This window comes from Loxodonta africana, chromosome 22 (assembly GCF_030014295.1).
Source record: "Loxodonta africana isolate mLoxAfr1 chromosome 22, mLoxAfr1.hap2, whole genome shotgun sequence".
NCBI classification, from domain to species: domain Eukaryota; kingdom Metazoa; phylum Chordata; class Mammalia; order Proboscidea; family Elephantidae; genus Loxodonta; species Loxodonta africana.
The window spans coordinates 7198264-7211361 of record NC_087363.1 but is presented as its reverse complement, the minus strand read 5'-3'; the positions used below and the strand labels follow the sequence as shown (position 1 = coordinate 7211361).

Sequence of the window (13098 nt, the reverse complement as noted above, 5' to 3'; positions counted from 1 at the left end):
TTTATGATAGTGATGTGGTGGTGGTGGCGGGTCACTTCCTTAATTAACCAAAAAACCAAAACCACACCCATTGCTGTGGAGTCGATCCTGACTCATACTGACCTTATAAGACAGAGTAGAGATGCCTCATAGGGTTTCCAGGGAGTGGCTTGTGGATTCGAACTGGTGACCTTTGGGTTAGCAGCCAAGCTTTTAACCACCGCGCCACCGGGGTTCCTACTTCTTTAATTACGTGTTTATTAGTTTCGTTAGTTTAACACCATATTTTCTACTTTTCCACTAGAATAAATTGTCTGACTTGTTCGTTGTTATGCTCGTAGAACCAGGACAGTACCTGGTCCACAGTAGATGCTTAAAAGGTATTTGATGGAAAATGAACAACATTTTTTTTTTAAGGAATGACCCAGACTGTTTTACCCCCCTTTCTCTCTCCTTAAAATAAACCTTTCTCAGCTGCCTTCGGTAATCTCCAGGATTCTCCCCCAGCCAATTAGGCCTGGGCTTTACCTCTGCCCTCCACATTCCAAAGTTCCCTTTCCTTTTGACTCCAGGACAACTCCTGACGTGAGTCAGGGACGGGACCTCCACTCCTCCTCACAGTCTAATAGCCCTCCCGTCCCTGTGCCCCACTTTGGGACATTTTAAAACCATAAAAATAAAAATCTGTCAAGCCACCATGAAATATTAACTGTCAGAACGCAGGAACAAAGGCTCTGACAGGCACAGGATTGCTGTAATTACTGCAGAATAAAAATAAGCTAGCTAATTTTGTTTCCGATGAACTAGACACAGGTGAGTGTGCCGTCTGTTCTGAACACTTTTGAGGCAAGAGGGATTTACAGAGTCTTATCTACTCTGAATTCAGGTAAATTTTGTAATTTCATATGTCATAATTTTTTTATCAAAAAATAATTATCGTATTTTTTATACCTCACAATGGTAGAGTCAAATAATGGCTTTTTTTTTTTTTTTTTTTTTTAAGTCATTAGCAGTATGTTTAAGATGTGTCTTGGTTTGAGTAGTGGAGCTCTGGTGGCACAGTGGTTAAGCATTCAGTTGTTAACGAAAAGGTTGTCGGTTTGAATCCACCAGCTGCTCCTTGGAAACCCTATGGGGCAGTTCTACCCTGTCCTATATGGTTGCTATGAGTCGTTGGAATCAACTTGATTGGTATTTTTTTTAGTAAAACATATTTCCAAAAAAAAGTGCATATGTATTTCATATGATAATCCTTATGGCCAAAATCTTTATTTCCACTTAAAAGGGAGAAATTCTGTTTGCCATTCCCTAAACGTCAACTGATTCTGGGGATGGCACAGGACTGGGCAGTGTTTCGTTCAGTTGTGCGTGGGGTCTCTGTGAGTCAGAAGCTGACTTGACAGCAGCCAACAATAACAATGACAAATGTGCTCATAACTATTGGTCTGAAGTAACTGGTAAACGGGAATTTACCGAAAGCAGTAATGCAAATTTGGACTGTCTGTTGCTGTTGTAATCAAATGGACAATGTTAAAATTAGCTAAATAATATTGAGGTTAGATGATGGAGTTTGTGTTTTAGGCATATCCTTTATTGTACAAAAACAGGAGGCTTAAAAAATTTAGAACATGGGCTGTTTCTGTCTATGAAAACAGCAGGATTAATATGGTCAGTACGAAGACATAGAGATCTTATCACTAAAGTTGATTGTCACAGAGTCCGATGGTTCCTAACAGACTCGCCCTCATGGGTAACAGAGAGTTAATGTGATGTGCATTGGCTTAGCTTGGCCAGGCACATGGCAAAGGTTCAAAAATGTTAGCTATTATTATCATCATTTGCTTTGAAGAAGTTATCTTATTTAGCTCCTTATTAAAAAAAAAAAAAACAAAAAACTCACATGTCAAAAAAACCAAAAAGCTGCCGTTGAGTCGATTCAGACTCTTAACAACCCAACAGCGCAGAGGAGAACTGCCCCATAGGGTTTCCAAGGCTGTAATCTTTATGGAAGCAGATTGCCACATCTTTTTCCCATGGAGTGGCTGGCGGGTTCAACCTGCTGACTTTTTGGTTGGCAGCTAAGCGCTGCGCCACCGGGGCTCTTCCTAACTCACACAGGGACACCTTAATCCTGGTCCTTCCATCCTCAGCTACCATAATAAACTACAGTACAAAACCCAAGCTCAACAGAGGAATGCGGTACCCACAGGCCTACGGGGTCATTTGTATGATTTATGTATTTTTTTGAAAAGGGTAAGCTCCCCTGAAACATCCAACTTTATCATTACAGTATTTTTAAAAAATTTTCTTTAGTAACAAATGCTTTCTGAAACGTACCACAATTGAACACATAACAAAATTGACGATATGTTGTAAACCTCTGGCAGTTATCTAAACATGAACAATAAGGTCTAATAAAATAAACACATATTACATTAGCTTTTTCCTGTACGTATCCAGAGGCGTAGCAAGAGGGGGATACAGGGGGCATTTGCCCCCAGACCCAAGTACAACAGGGTGCCAGACAAGATTGGCCGGGCAGCGAATCACACCTCCCCCTTGTCCACGAGGTGGAGGGGTGCAAACTTAGAGATGGCCCCTGGGCGCTCGTTACCCTCGCTACCCCTCTATCTCCTGTCTGTTCACAGCCACATCTTCTAATCGCCCTTTTTGTCTCCTGGCTATGTTTTATCATTATCTACAAATTCAGTGAATGGAACATTCATATTTCATGGTTGATATTCAATGAATCAGGACAACAGTGTTAGAAAACAACAAAATGTTAAGCCTCATATATTTTTAGTTATAACACTAAGTATCATTTTCAATTCAGAAGTGATTTTAAAAATATCCCTTTAAAATATACATTTTGGACTACCCAGTTATACAAAGATTGCTACTTGGCTATTCAGATTTTTGGGGTAGGGGTGGGGGGTGGTACAGGGTGAAGGGGATTTACAAAATTAACGTGTATTTAAAAAAAAACCAAAAGAAACATATATGTGCATTTCTGATTCCAGCAGCCTACTTGCCTTTACAGTCTGCTGATAAACACTGATTTTTAAACACTGTATATAAAATTAAATAACATGAAAAAATAAATATGCTTTATTACATAAACAGAAAACTGTACTGCTCAAAATATTCCAATAGTACTAGGCTTGGCTGCTGACAATGCTGCTCAGGAAATACGGTAGCGATATTTACAGTCTTTATTTTTTTCTGGAGACAGACGCAGTTAGATGATAAAGTACTGATGTCATATGTTTTCTCTTTCTACCTACAGAAGCTGCAAGCTTGAACATGAAAATGAGGTAGACACAAATCCATAAGTTGGCCAGGCAGAAACAAAAGCAGAGTTCCTGGATGAGCCCATAAATTCTCATTACTCAGGTTGACAAGCATGATTCCAGAGCACCTAAATCGAGGCTCAGAGAAGACCGTCAGGTTTGTCATGAAAAACTCAAACAAGCCATTTCTCCTAAGGAGAATTCCAGCCTCGAAGCTGATTAGCAAGCAGATACACGGGGGTAACAGGCAAAGGAAGGCTGCAGACCATCTTGGATCTATGACATCACCCAGCAGAACGTTTTTCCTTAGTTACCTAGATGCATTAGCTCACCCTTCCCAATGTACCACTCTGGTCTGTACCTGACATGGGCTGCAGGTGTTGAATGAAAGGCACGTCGGTTTAAGAACCTTGTTTCAAAAGTAAATATCCCCTGAAGTCTTCTTAAAACCAGACAATAGTTGAGCTTAACTAGCAAAAAATGTCTGCCTTGAGCACTGTGCCCTTTTAAGAACTATTTATATGGGACCAAATTGACAACAGCAACTCTAAAGATTAGATAGGAACCTGGCTAGGCAGCAGTGAGTTTAAGTTAACGGGCGAGGAATAACTCGAAAAGGAGGCTGAGAATGGTTGCAAGAGCTCGAAGAATGTAATCAATGTTGCTGAACTGTACATTTGCTGTGTATATTCTCAAGAACAACAACAAAATAAATAAAATGTTAAAAAAGTAAAACATTACCAAAAGGACACGTTAAAAAGAAGGCAGGAGAGGATGAACAGGAAGATGATTTTCACAATTTTCACAATCGTGATTCAAAATCTGCAATGACTTGAGCCAGAATTAAGGGTCTAGAACAGGGACTTGGACCCTAAGCTCACAGAAGCTTCACTTTAGAGACTCAGGAAGCCATATTTCACAGCTAGTTTGAGTTTCTTTTCCAGATACTGCTCTTCGGTAGCAGGCGTTGGACTAGGCTATCTGCATCTTGACCTTGGAGAAGGCCTGCTCGACACCCTAGCTGCTTCTGCAGGCTGTCTACAGAGTGGGAGTGCCTGGGAGGAAAAGCACTAAGTGCTACCCTTGGTCTCTTAATAAATCTATTTTGCTTTCTGTTGGCAGCAACATATTAGCACCTCACATACAATCCTTGTTGTTGTTGTTGTTCATTTCACTGTCGGTTAAAAGGACGAAGCACCACAGAAGTGATTTTATGGCTGTTAATTCACTGAGGTACGCTCACACTCAGACTTACCAGGAGGTTGTACTACAACCCACGGAAATCAACATAAAATTAAAGTCAAAATCCTACAATATATCTAGGATATGTAGATATTAAAAATGTATCTATTTAAATAAAATACTTTTGATTTAGATTTTTAAAAACATCAGAATTTAAAAACATTGCAGAAGTGGCCTTGCTCCTGCACTACAGAGGCATTTAAATCTAGACTCAAATAAGATCACTTTACAAAAGAAACATGTGTTTGCTTCATGTGGATTTTTAAATATTTTTGTTTCCTATGCGATTTTAGCAGAACACTCCAATTTTACTCTCTGGTGTTTCAGAAAACTGTGTGCCAGCCCCAAGAGGAACAATTAAATAAACTGAAAGTCTTCAGTTAAAATAAGAGGTGGGTCACATTTTTAAATTTAAGCATTTAACTGAAACTAACCCATTGCCCTGGAGTCAATTCTGACTCAGCAACCCTACAGGACAGAGTACAACTGCCCCATAGGGTTTCCGAGGCTGTAATCTTTATGGAAGCAGACTGGCACATCTTTCTCCTGTGGTGCGGCTGGTGGGTTCGAACCGCTGACCTTTTGGTTAGTAGCCAAGCGTTCAACCACTGCACCACCAGGGCTCCTTTTAACTGAAACTACTCTTCTTAAGGTATCTGTGGGGAAGGCAGTGATCTTGTGTAACAAATCGGAGCTGTATTTAAAAGTGTCCTAGAAGAGAATGCTGCAGAGACATATATACCCACCCCCGAGTACTACATTTTATAATTCTTAAGACTATGTTTTCTCAAAGAACCCTTCCAGGAGAGAACAATATGGAATGATCAATGGAATTAGAGTCTGGAAAAGGGAAATATGGGTTTTCTTTTCTTCACCAAACTAAAGGAGTTTGCAATGACGAGCCTTGTCTCTGAGGCTTAAGAGGTGTGTCTTGGTCAAAATTAAAGAAATGCTACTTTTTAGAAGGCTTGTAGAGTTTTTGAAACTCATAACTCTGGTGTTGGGGGTGGTGTTGGCTGAGTGGACAGGGTGAAAATATAATGAACTCAAGAGGGAAATTTTCATGAAAAATAATGTATAATAGGTGAGTCAGGGAATTTAGGAAAGTCAGAGGATATTCCTAACATTCTAAGGTTATTTCTGATCTTCAAAATGTTCTTTTTTTCTTGGGGTCGGGGAGCAGTTGCCAGTATTGCAGACAAAATATTCCTGGTGAATTATCCATCTGATTCAAAGTGGCATTTCTTAAGCTCTGGAATGAAATCCTTACAGCCCAGCTAAATAGTACCAGTTGAGATAATACTCTAAATTAGTCTAGATTTCTACTTAACACAAAGTACAGAGGTTGTACAGCCAGTGTTATCCCTGCAGAAACAATCTCAGACATGAAAGCCTTGACTCTTAGGAGCTACAACAACTATCAGCCATGTCCCATCGGTGAATATGCTCTGAAGTGGTTACAGCTTTCCCCCAGAAACATATTGACTAGAAAGGGTTTCTGGGTATGACAATGTAATGCTAAATTCGGGTTCAGTGCAATTAATATATTTACGTGAATGTTTATTCCTTTTACCTGCAATGGCTCTGGTGGCACCAAGCTTATGACACAACTTAGCCAAATACTGTTCTGACCCAGCCAGTCCTTGTGTTTGCCAAGAGCTACCCCAGGAGTTTTTACCCCAGGAGTTTGCATAGTACTTGCAGTGGCAAACCTGTCTTACAACATCAACTCCTAACGAAGCAGAGAGCAAAGGAAGCCAAGGACCAAGGTGAAAAATAATCTCCGAAGGACTTCCTGTCTTGGTAAAGAACAAAGAACATTTCAGACACCCTGAAGGGCACCAGGTCTGTGATTCCACGGTTGGCCATTTTCACACTCATTTCGACCTTTGTGATGATTGTGTTGAGAGCTGCACCCAAGTGGCACAGAGCCAAGTCCTAAAGTCCCTGACAGGAAAACCACTTTGGCCTCAATATGAGCAGGTATCTTCCCCCCAAAAGTCAAAACCACTACAGGTTAGAAAAGGAAGGAAGGTCTGCTATTGAGTTGTCTGCTGAAATCACTTTGAAGGTTAATAACTACACAAAGTTGTTATTTGTGTCTTAAATATATATACATATAAGTTTCCCCTACCCCCAGCGTTCTAGGTAAGGAAGCTACTTCTTGGCACCAGGCCCTGTATGAGGTACACTTATTCTGAAAATCACTCTGGGCAAAATTATAAAAATTAATTCTGTTGTGCGTCAATATGGAGAAAACAATAGATGGTTTCCAGCACGGTTTCAGGGAGGCTCTTGTGAGAAGGATAACTATCTGTTGTAGAGGAGTGTCCCAGAATACCTTGGGATTGGTATGCTAGTTAGATGGTTAGGTCAGCAATGATTAACAGTTAGGGCCGTACCGAGCTCCAAGGGCCAGTGCTCCAGGCGGCATCTTGAGGACAAGCTTGTGTGTTACATTGCTCGCGATCTGGAGGTTTGTCAAGAATTTCACAGCTCAAATCTGGGAACTGTTCACCGCTGGGCCGCTGACAGACCACCAGTCTTGTTCGTATTCCTCCACCACACAGCTTAGTACACTAGAAGAAGGAAAATGGAGATGGCAATTATTTTGTCTGAGCAGTCAATGACAAATTTTCTTTTCCCATAAGAAAAATTTCCTAGCCAAACTCCATGATGGCACTGTGCAAGGTAAATCTTTGGTGGAAATCACCAAGCTAAATTATATATATAATTTAATGTATAAATTAAAACAACAACAATAAAAAACTAATGTGATCAAACTGATTTGGGCTCACGGAGATTCCGAGTGAGCAGAGTAGAAATGTGCTCCCATATGGTTTTCATGGCTGTGACCTTTTTGCAGCAGAGTGATTTACCATCTGCGCCACCCAGGGAGTCCAAGGGAACATATACTACAGACACTCTCCAACTTTAATAGTGGGAACTGTTCATTGAGTGCTTCACTTCATCTATGCCAAGTGCTTTTATATGGATTATCTTATCAAGAGGAAGGTGTAATTATTGCCCCCATTTTAGACATATGGGGCAACTGAGGTTAAGAGAGATTAATTAACTTGATCAAGATCAATTAATAGTAAGTGGCTAGGATTAGATTAAGGAGCGCAGGTGGTGCGGTGGTTAAACTGCTCAGACACTCCATGGGAGAAAATGTGGCAGACCTGGCGATCTGCTTCCATAAAGATAACAGCCTTGGAAACCAGGGCAGCTGTACTTTGTCCTACAGGGTTGCTATGAGTCAGAATCGACTTGATGGCAATGAATTTGGTTTTTGGTTTTAGGATAAGATAGTTGTTGTTTGGTGCCCTCAAGTTGATTTTTGGCTCATAGTTAGCCCTGGTGGTCCAATGGTTAAGGACTCGGTTGCTAATCAAAAAGTTGGCAGTTCAAATTCACCCAGCAGCTCCATGGGAGAAAGACCTAGTGATCTGCTTCTATAAAGATCACAGCCTAGGAACCATATGTACTCTGTCTTATAGGGTTGCTAGGAGTGGGAACTGACTTCTTAGTGCCTAACAATAAGGATAAGATTATAACTTTTATTTACTTATTTTGAGGTATACAAAACAAAGCAAAAAACTACTGAGTACCAAATAAAGGATATAATGACTTAGCTGGTTTTATTTTCTGGCAACTTCTAAGAAGTGGTCGCCAAGCTTTGGCTATCTTTGGTTCCAATCCCCATAGACCTTTCTGACGCTAAAATCTTTTACACTATCTCCATGTCTTAGGACAATTGTGACTTTCCACTAGGATGAATAAACAACTTGGTGGGAACGCTGGATAAAAATTCTGACTCTTGACTAGACCCAAACTTCCAAAGCAGGAACAAGTTGTATTTTTTGGACGGCACCACAGTGCTCACATCCAGGAACAGTGAAATCTGGTTTCCCTGGTATGTCAAGGCCAGGTCTCCCACAGAATTTGGAATGCTCTGGTCTGTACTGACGGCAAGCATCCCAGCAAATGTGAGTACTTTCCTGGCATGGGTCCAATTACAGAAGCTTAATCACGGCCCCACGGGACAGAATTTTTCAGAACAGTTTTGGAAAACCCACAATACATGAGTCTCAAAGCCTGACCAGTCCCCCTTCCTTCTCTTCAGCAGAGCCCTCCAAAATGACGCAACTGTTAACGTAAATGAACAGAATTCTCTGTTCTTACTGCCTATGACTACTAGGTTACGTGCATGAGATTGTGAAATTGAAGTGCAAATGCATGACTCTGGTCAGCCAAGAGTAAGAGCTGACGTGCCCATCAGTCTCCTCTGTCCTTTCCCCCTTGGCACTGGAGCCTCCAAGATGTTAATCCTCATGTTTTATTTTATAAATATTACAGCCAGGACAGACAGAGCAACTCAACACATTAAATATCTGCTCTCCCTGTGGATTCACGAGTAGAGAGAGGCATTCTTGGTTAATTAAACACAAAACAAAAAGCATCTAAGCCTGACCCATAACAGGGGCTCAAAGTGCATTTAATAACAGTAGTAATATTAATGATAATGACCATTAACATCATTAATAATTACTACTACAATAGCTGTTGACATTGAAGGCTATGTGCTAGGCGTCTGACGCGCACTATGTCGTGTAATGCTCGTGAATATTACTGGCATTGGCCTTACTATTACCCCCATTTTCAGGGGAGGATATAGACGTTTGACAAAGTTACATTATTTGCCAAGGTCACAAAGTTGTAAGAGCCAGGGCTGGGAATGACCCAGTGCTGTCTGCTTCAAATACTGTATTGCCCTTGATCCCTCATAGCGGCATTTCTTAAAAAGGTAACAGCTGAAAAATTTCATTATGTCAGAATGTACAGATAATTATTCTCTTCTGCGATTAAAATGCATCATCTTTGATAGGAAGAGTAATACCTTTTCTGGCTTCATCAGGGACTTGGAATATGGGGAGGCATTATGCCATTGGAACAAAGGTGTATCACAAACACCCCAAAACTATGATGAAGACAGCATGATTTACAGGGACTAACTTCACACATATTTTTAATCACTTCAAAAGCATCCATTTTTTAATCAGCAGACGTGAACAAACAACTTCAACCGGCACCTATCTGCATTCTTTCCTACTTTTGCTCTGCTACCTATTAACGCTGCATCTAATTGGTAATAAACACACTTTTGAAAGAGTCCAAAATTAAGACAGGTCTCCTAGTTAATCCCAAATCAAGAAGCTTTTACTAGAGCTATCTCTTCTTCCTTAAAATAAAATATAAGCAGCATTATGGTTTGGTCAGCAGACTTATTCTGTGCTGTTTCCAAAGGAAACACAAATGGACGGTCCATTCTTACCTCTCCCCAGTTGCCATAAGCCCATTGAGGACACGGGCCAGACTCACAGGCTCTCTGCTCGTCAGGTTTTATTCTTTCCACACAGTCGACTGCGGGGTAGCCGTTTTCATCCTGACACACGACAGCACGCCGCTGGGACCCACCAGCACAGGTACTGGAGCACTAAACACAATCAGTCAAGAGGTTAACCCCTTCTCCATCTCTAGCTGGCTGAAAGGTCAGAGACTAACGTGACAGAAACTGTAGCCAGGTTGTCCAAAGTGGACAAAAAACAATCTTGAGAACCTGAGAGCTTCCCTCCTCTGGGGTAGCTTTATGTATGGGTCTTATAAACACCTGGAGAGCAGAGATGTGGCTTCTCCTTCAGGCATGGACCTCAGTAGGAGCTCAACAAATGCCTACTGAGGGATGATGTCTTGTGATTTCCAAAGCAGTCAAATTTACCGTCTTCCTCTCTGTCTGCACCTCTGAGAGATACTGAGGTACAGGCTGACACCACAGTTTATTTAGAAAGTATTTTCAAAATTCCAAGGGCTTACTGAGAATCATCATTGCCTTCCTTTTCATACATGAAAGGGGTCAAATTACATGCTTAATGAATTGCCAGTTGTCAAAATGAAGCTTCTTTATTAACGCATTCAATTACCCAAGGAAAGAATCATGGAACAGCATTTAGACATCCTTTCCTGGCAGGTCGTATTCCCTCCTCTCCCTTGTCCATAGCCTAGATGTCAAAAGCCATGGCAGCGGGATTTGTTTTATTCTATGGTATTTTTTTACTTGCCCGACGAACCCAATTCCATATAGAGGAACCTGTCTTCAGACGCACTTTCAGCCTGATGCTCCCTCTCACGGTGGTCACGGCTTTCTGTCTGCATTTCTGCTGGTTTCCCTCACGAGCTTCGCATAGCTGTCTTATTTATCGACATCTTGAGTGTTTTTTTCTTCACATAATTTCCTTATCTTTTTTAAACCCAATGTGTTTGCTAATATCCCTCACTCTGACCCTTAAACTGTAAAACCAGTTTGCATATAAAATAACCATCTAGCTCTCAAAGCAATGTAATTTCCACGAGTTATCAGGCCACAAAGCACATTTGCAGTCATGTTGTCAGTCCCAGGTTCCGAAGGCTGCTTAGTGCTTTCTATTTCATTCTATCTCACCCTAAAAAAAAAAAAAAAAAAGCCCCCGTAAAACCTGTTGCCATTGCAGCTGAATCGATTCCAACTCATAGTGGCCCTACAGGACAGAGTACAACTGCCCCCCCCGAGGGTTTCCAAAGAGGGGCTGGTGGATTCAAACTGCTGACCTTTCAGTTAGCAGCTGAGCAATTAACCACTGTGTCACCAGGGCTCTAGCTCAAACCAGTGTTATTCCAAAATATCCTCGAACACTGCTTCTTGCTGGTAAACTTCTTCCACTTCAAGATGTGAATGTATTTTGTTGCTTATTGCCTTGAACCTTTGTTCAACTTCCCTGGCTACACCCGTTGAATTATAAGTGATTGTAAAGTGGTCCCTAGTTGGTATCTGGAACACCTGGGTGACGAAGATGGTTAATACAGTCAGCTAATAACTGAAAGGGTGAAGGTTCTACGTCACTCAGAGGCACCCTGGAAGACAGACCTGGGGGTCTACTTCTGAAAAATCAGCTGTTGAAAACTCTGTGGAGCACACTTCTACCCTGATGGGGTCGCCATGAGTCAGAATCTACTCAGTGGCAACTAGTAGTGGCATTGGGTGTCTATACTATCATTTTGTATGAGGTTAAGTTTTTTAAAAGCAGAGGAGGATAATAGATTTATTAATTCAGTCTGAGAAACCATTTAGTCACTTTTCTGTTTACAAAAATTCTTCCTCTATTTTCTGAAGGGTCCTGGTATATTTACTCTGACCCTGAGAAATACTTGTTTCTTACTTTTAAATATCTTAGTACATAATAAAAAACACAAAGAGCTGTGTTGTTTTACTTAGCTTTATTTGGGGACCAGAACTTAAAATGTTGGAAGGGCCTCAAATGTTGTAAAAAGATTCATAATGTATATTTTGGTCCTTGAATTTCCCTCTGAATATAATCTTGTATCATACCTTTATTATTCCACCTGTGAGTTTTGTTGCCCCAATTTAAAAAACAAAATAGTAAGCTTTATGAGGGAGGGCTCAATGTCTTATGTCTTCTCCCCTGTATCTCCCAGCATGGTGGTCACAGGGCTTACCGTCCGGCCCAATCACAGTTTTTGGAAGGAACGGCTCTATAGGCCACACGCTACCTTCCCTGGACTGTGGTTGACTGGAACAAGAGTGAACACCTGACCCAAGGCCAGCCAATCCACTGGCTGCCCAGTGACCAATCAGATGCTCTCCACTGAGACTCGGAATCAAGAGATGGATATTGTGCTCAGCTAGGGTCAAGCCAGCGAGCTGCACAGCCTTGAACTGCCTAAAGCCAGGGCCTGCCTGGGTCTTTGTACCCCACACACAGGTGAAATAGTATACATAATCTTTTTCCAGGTCTGCTCCTGGCATTGTTTATTAATAGGGATTCTTAGTTCCATGCCCGTGTTGCAGAATTATACTCTGGACTTCTTTGGTTAGGAATTTCTTCTATTCTCTTTAGGTGACATTTTCCTTGGTAAATATTTCTCTGAACAGACTCTGCGCCTATTAGCAAAATGTGAATGTGATTTGTTGTCCATGCTGGACAACAGGAGTGCAAATGGCCTTCAGATAAGTAGGGGCAATGGACAATCATTTTTCTTACCTGCCCCATAGGCCTTCCCATTCAATTGCCAGTATCAGCCTCAAGGAGCCATTCCTCACCAAAGGAAGCCATCTGGTCAGTCAAGATACTCTTTCCTACTCTGGTCAAGGGGTAGACAAGGGGCCAAGCTGGGCCAATCAGGCTTCTCTGGGAATTTGAGCCCTGAGCATAGTAATTCAAAGGTGGAACAAAATTGGAAGGAATTCATTAACACAGAAACTCTCTAAATAAATCATCCCTTAGCTACTGCTCCATCTGGATCAGGGGTTGGCAAACCACAGCCCAGGGGCCAAATCCAACCTGCGGCCTGTTTTTGTAAAAAAAAAAAAGTTTTATTGGAACACAGTTGTGCCCAGTCGTTCATGTACAGTACTCCCTATGGCTGCTGGCCTGCTACCACGGCAGAGCTGTCTTTGTGACAGGTACACTACGGCCCACAAAGCCAAAACACTCACTATCTGGCCCTTTGCAGGAAAAAAATTGCTGACTCT

General features: G+C 41.5%; 1 protein-coding gene across 2 annotated transcripts in view; it reads right to left on the bottom strand.

Annotated features, from left to right (window-relative positions):
* Positions 1-13098, bottom strand: part of ADAMTS9 (ADAM metallopeptidase with thrombospondin type 1 motif 9) — a 196417-nt gene that overhangs the window by 83753 nt on the left and 99566 nt on the right. For both annotated transcript variants that reach the window (XM_010589691.2, XM_003410031.3), the window contains exons 27-28: positions 9847-10008; positions 6914-7090 (exon numbers count right to left, since the gene is read on the bottom strand). In XM_010589691.2, the coding sequence (XP_010587993.2) occupies positions 6914-7090; positions 9847-10008 (339 nt within the window). The remainder of the gene's footprint in view (positions 1-6913; positions 7091-9846; positions 10009-13098) is intronic.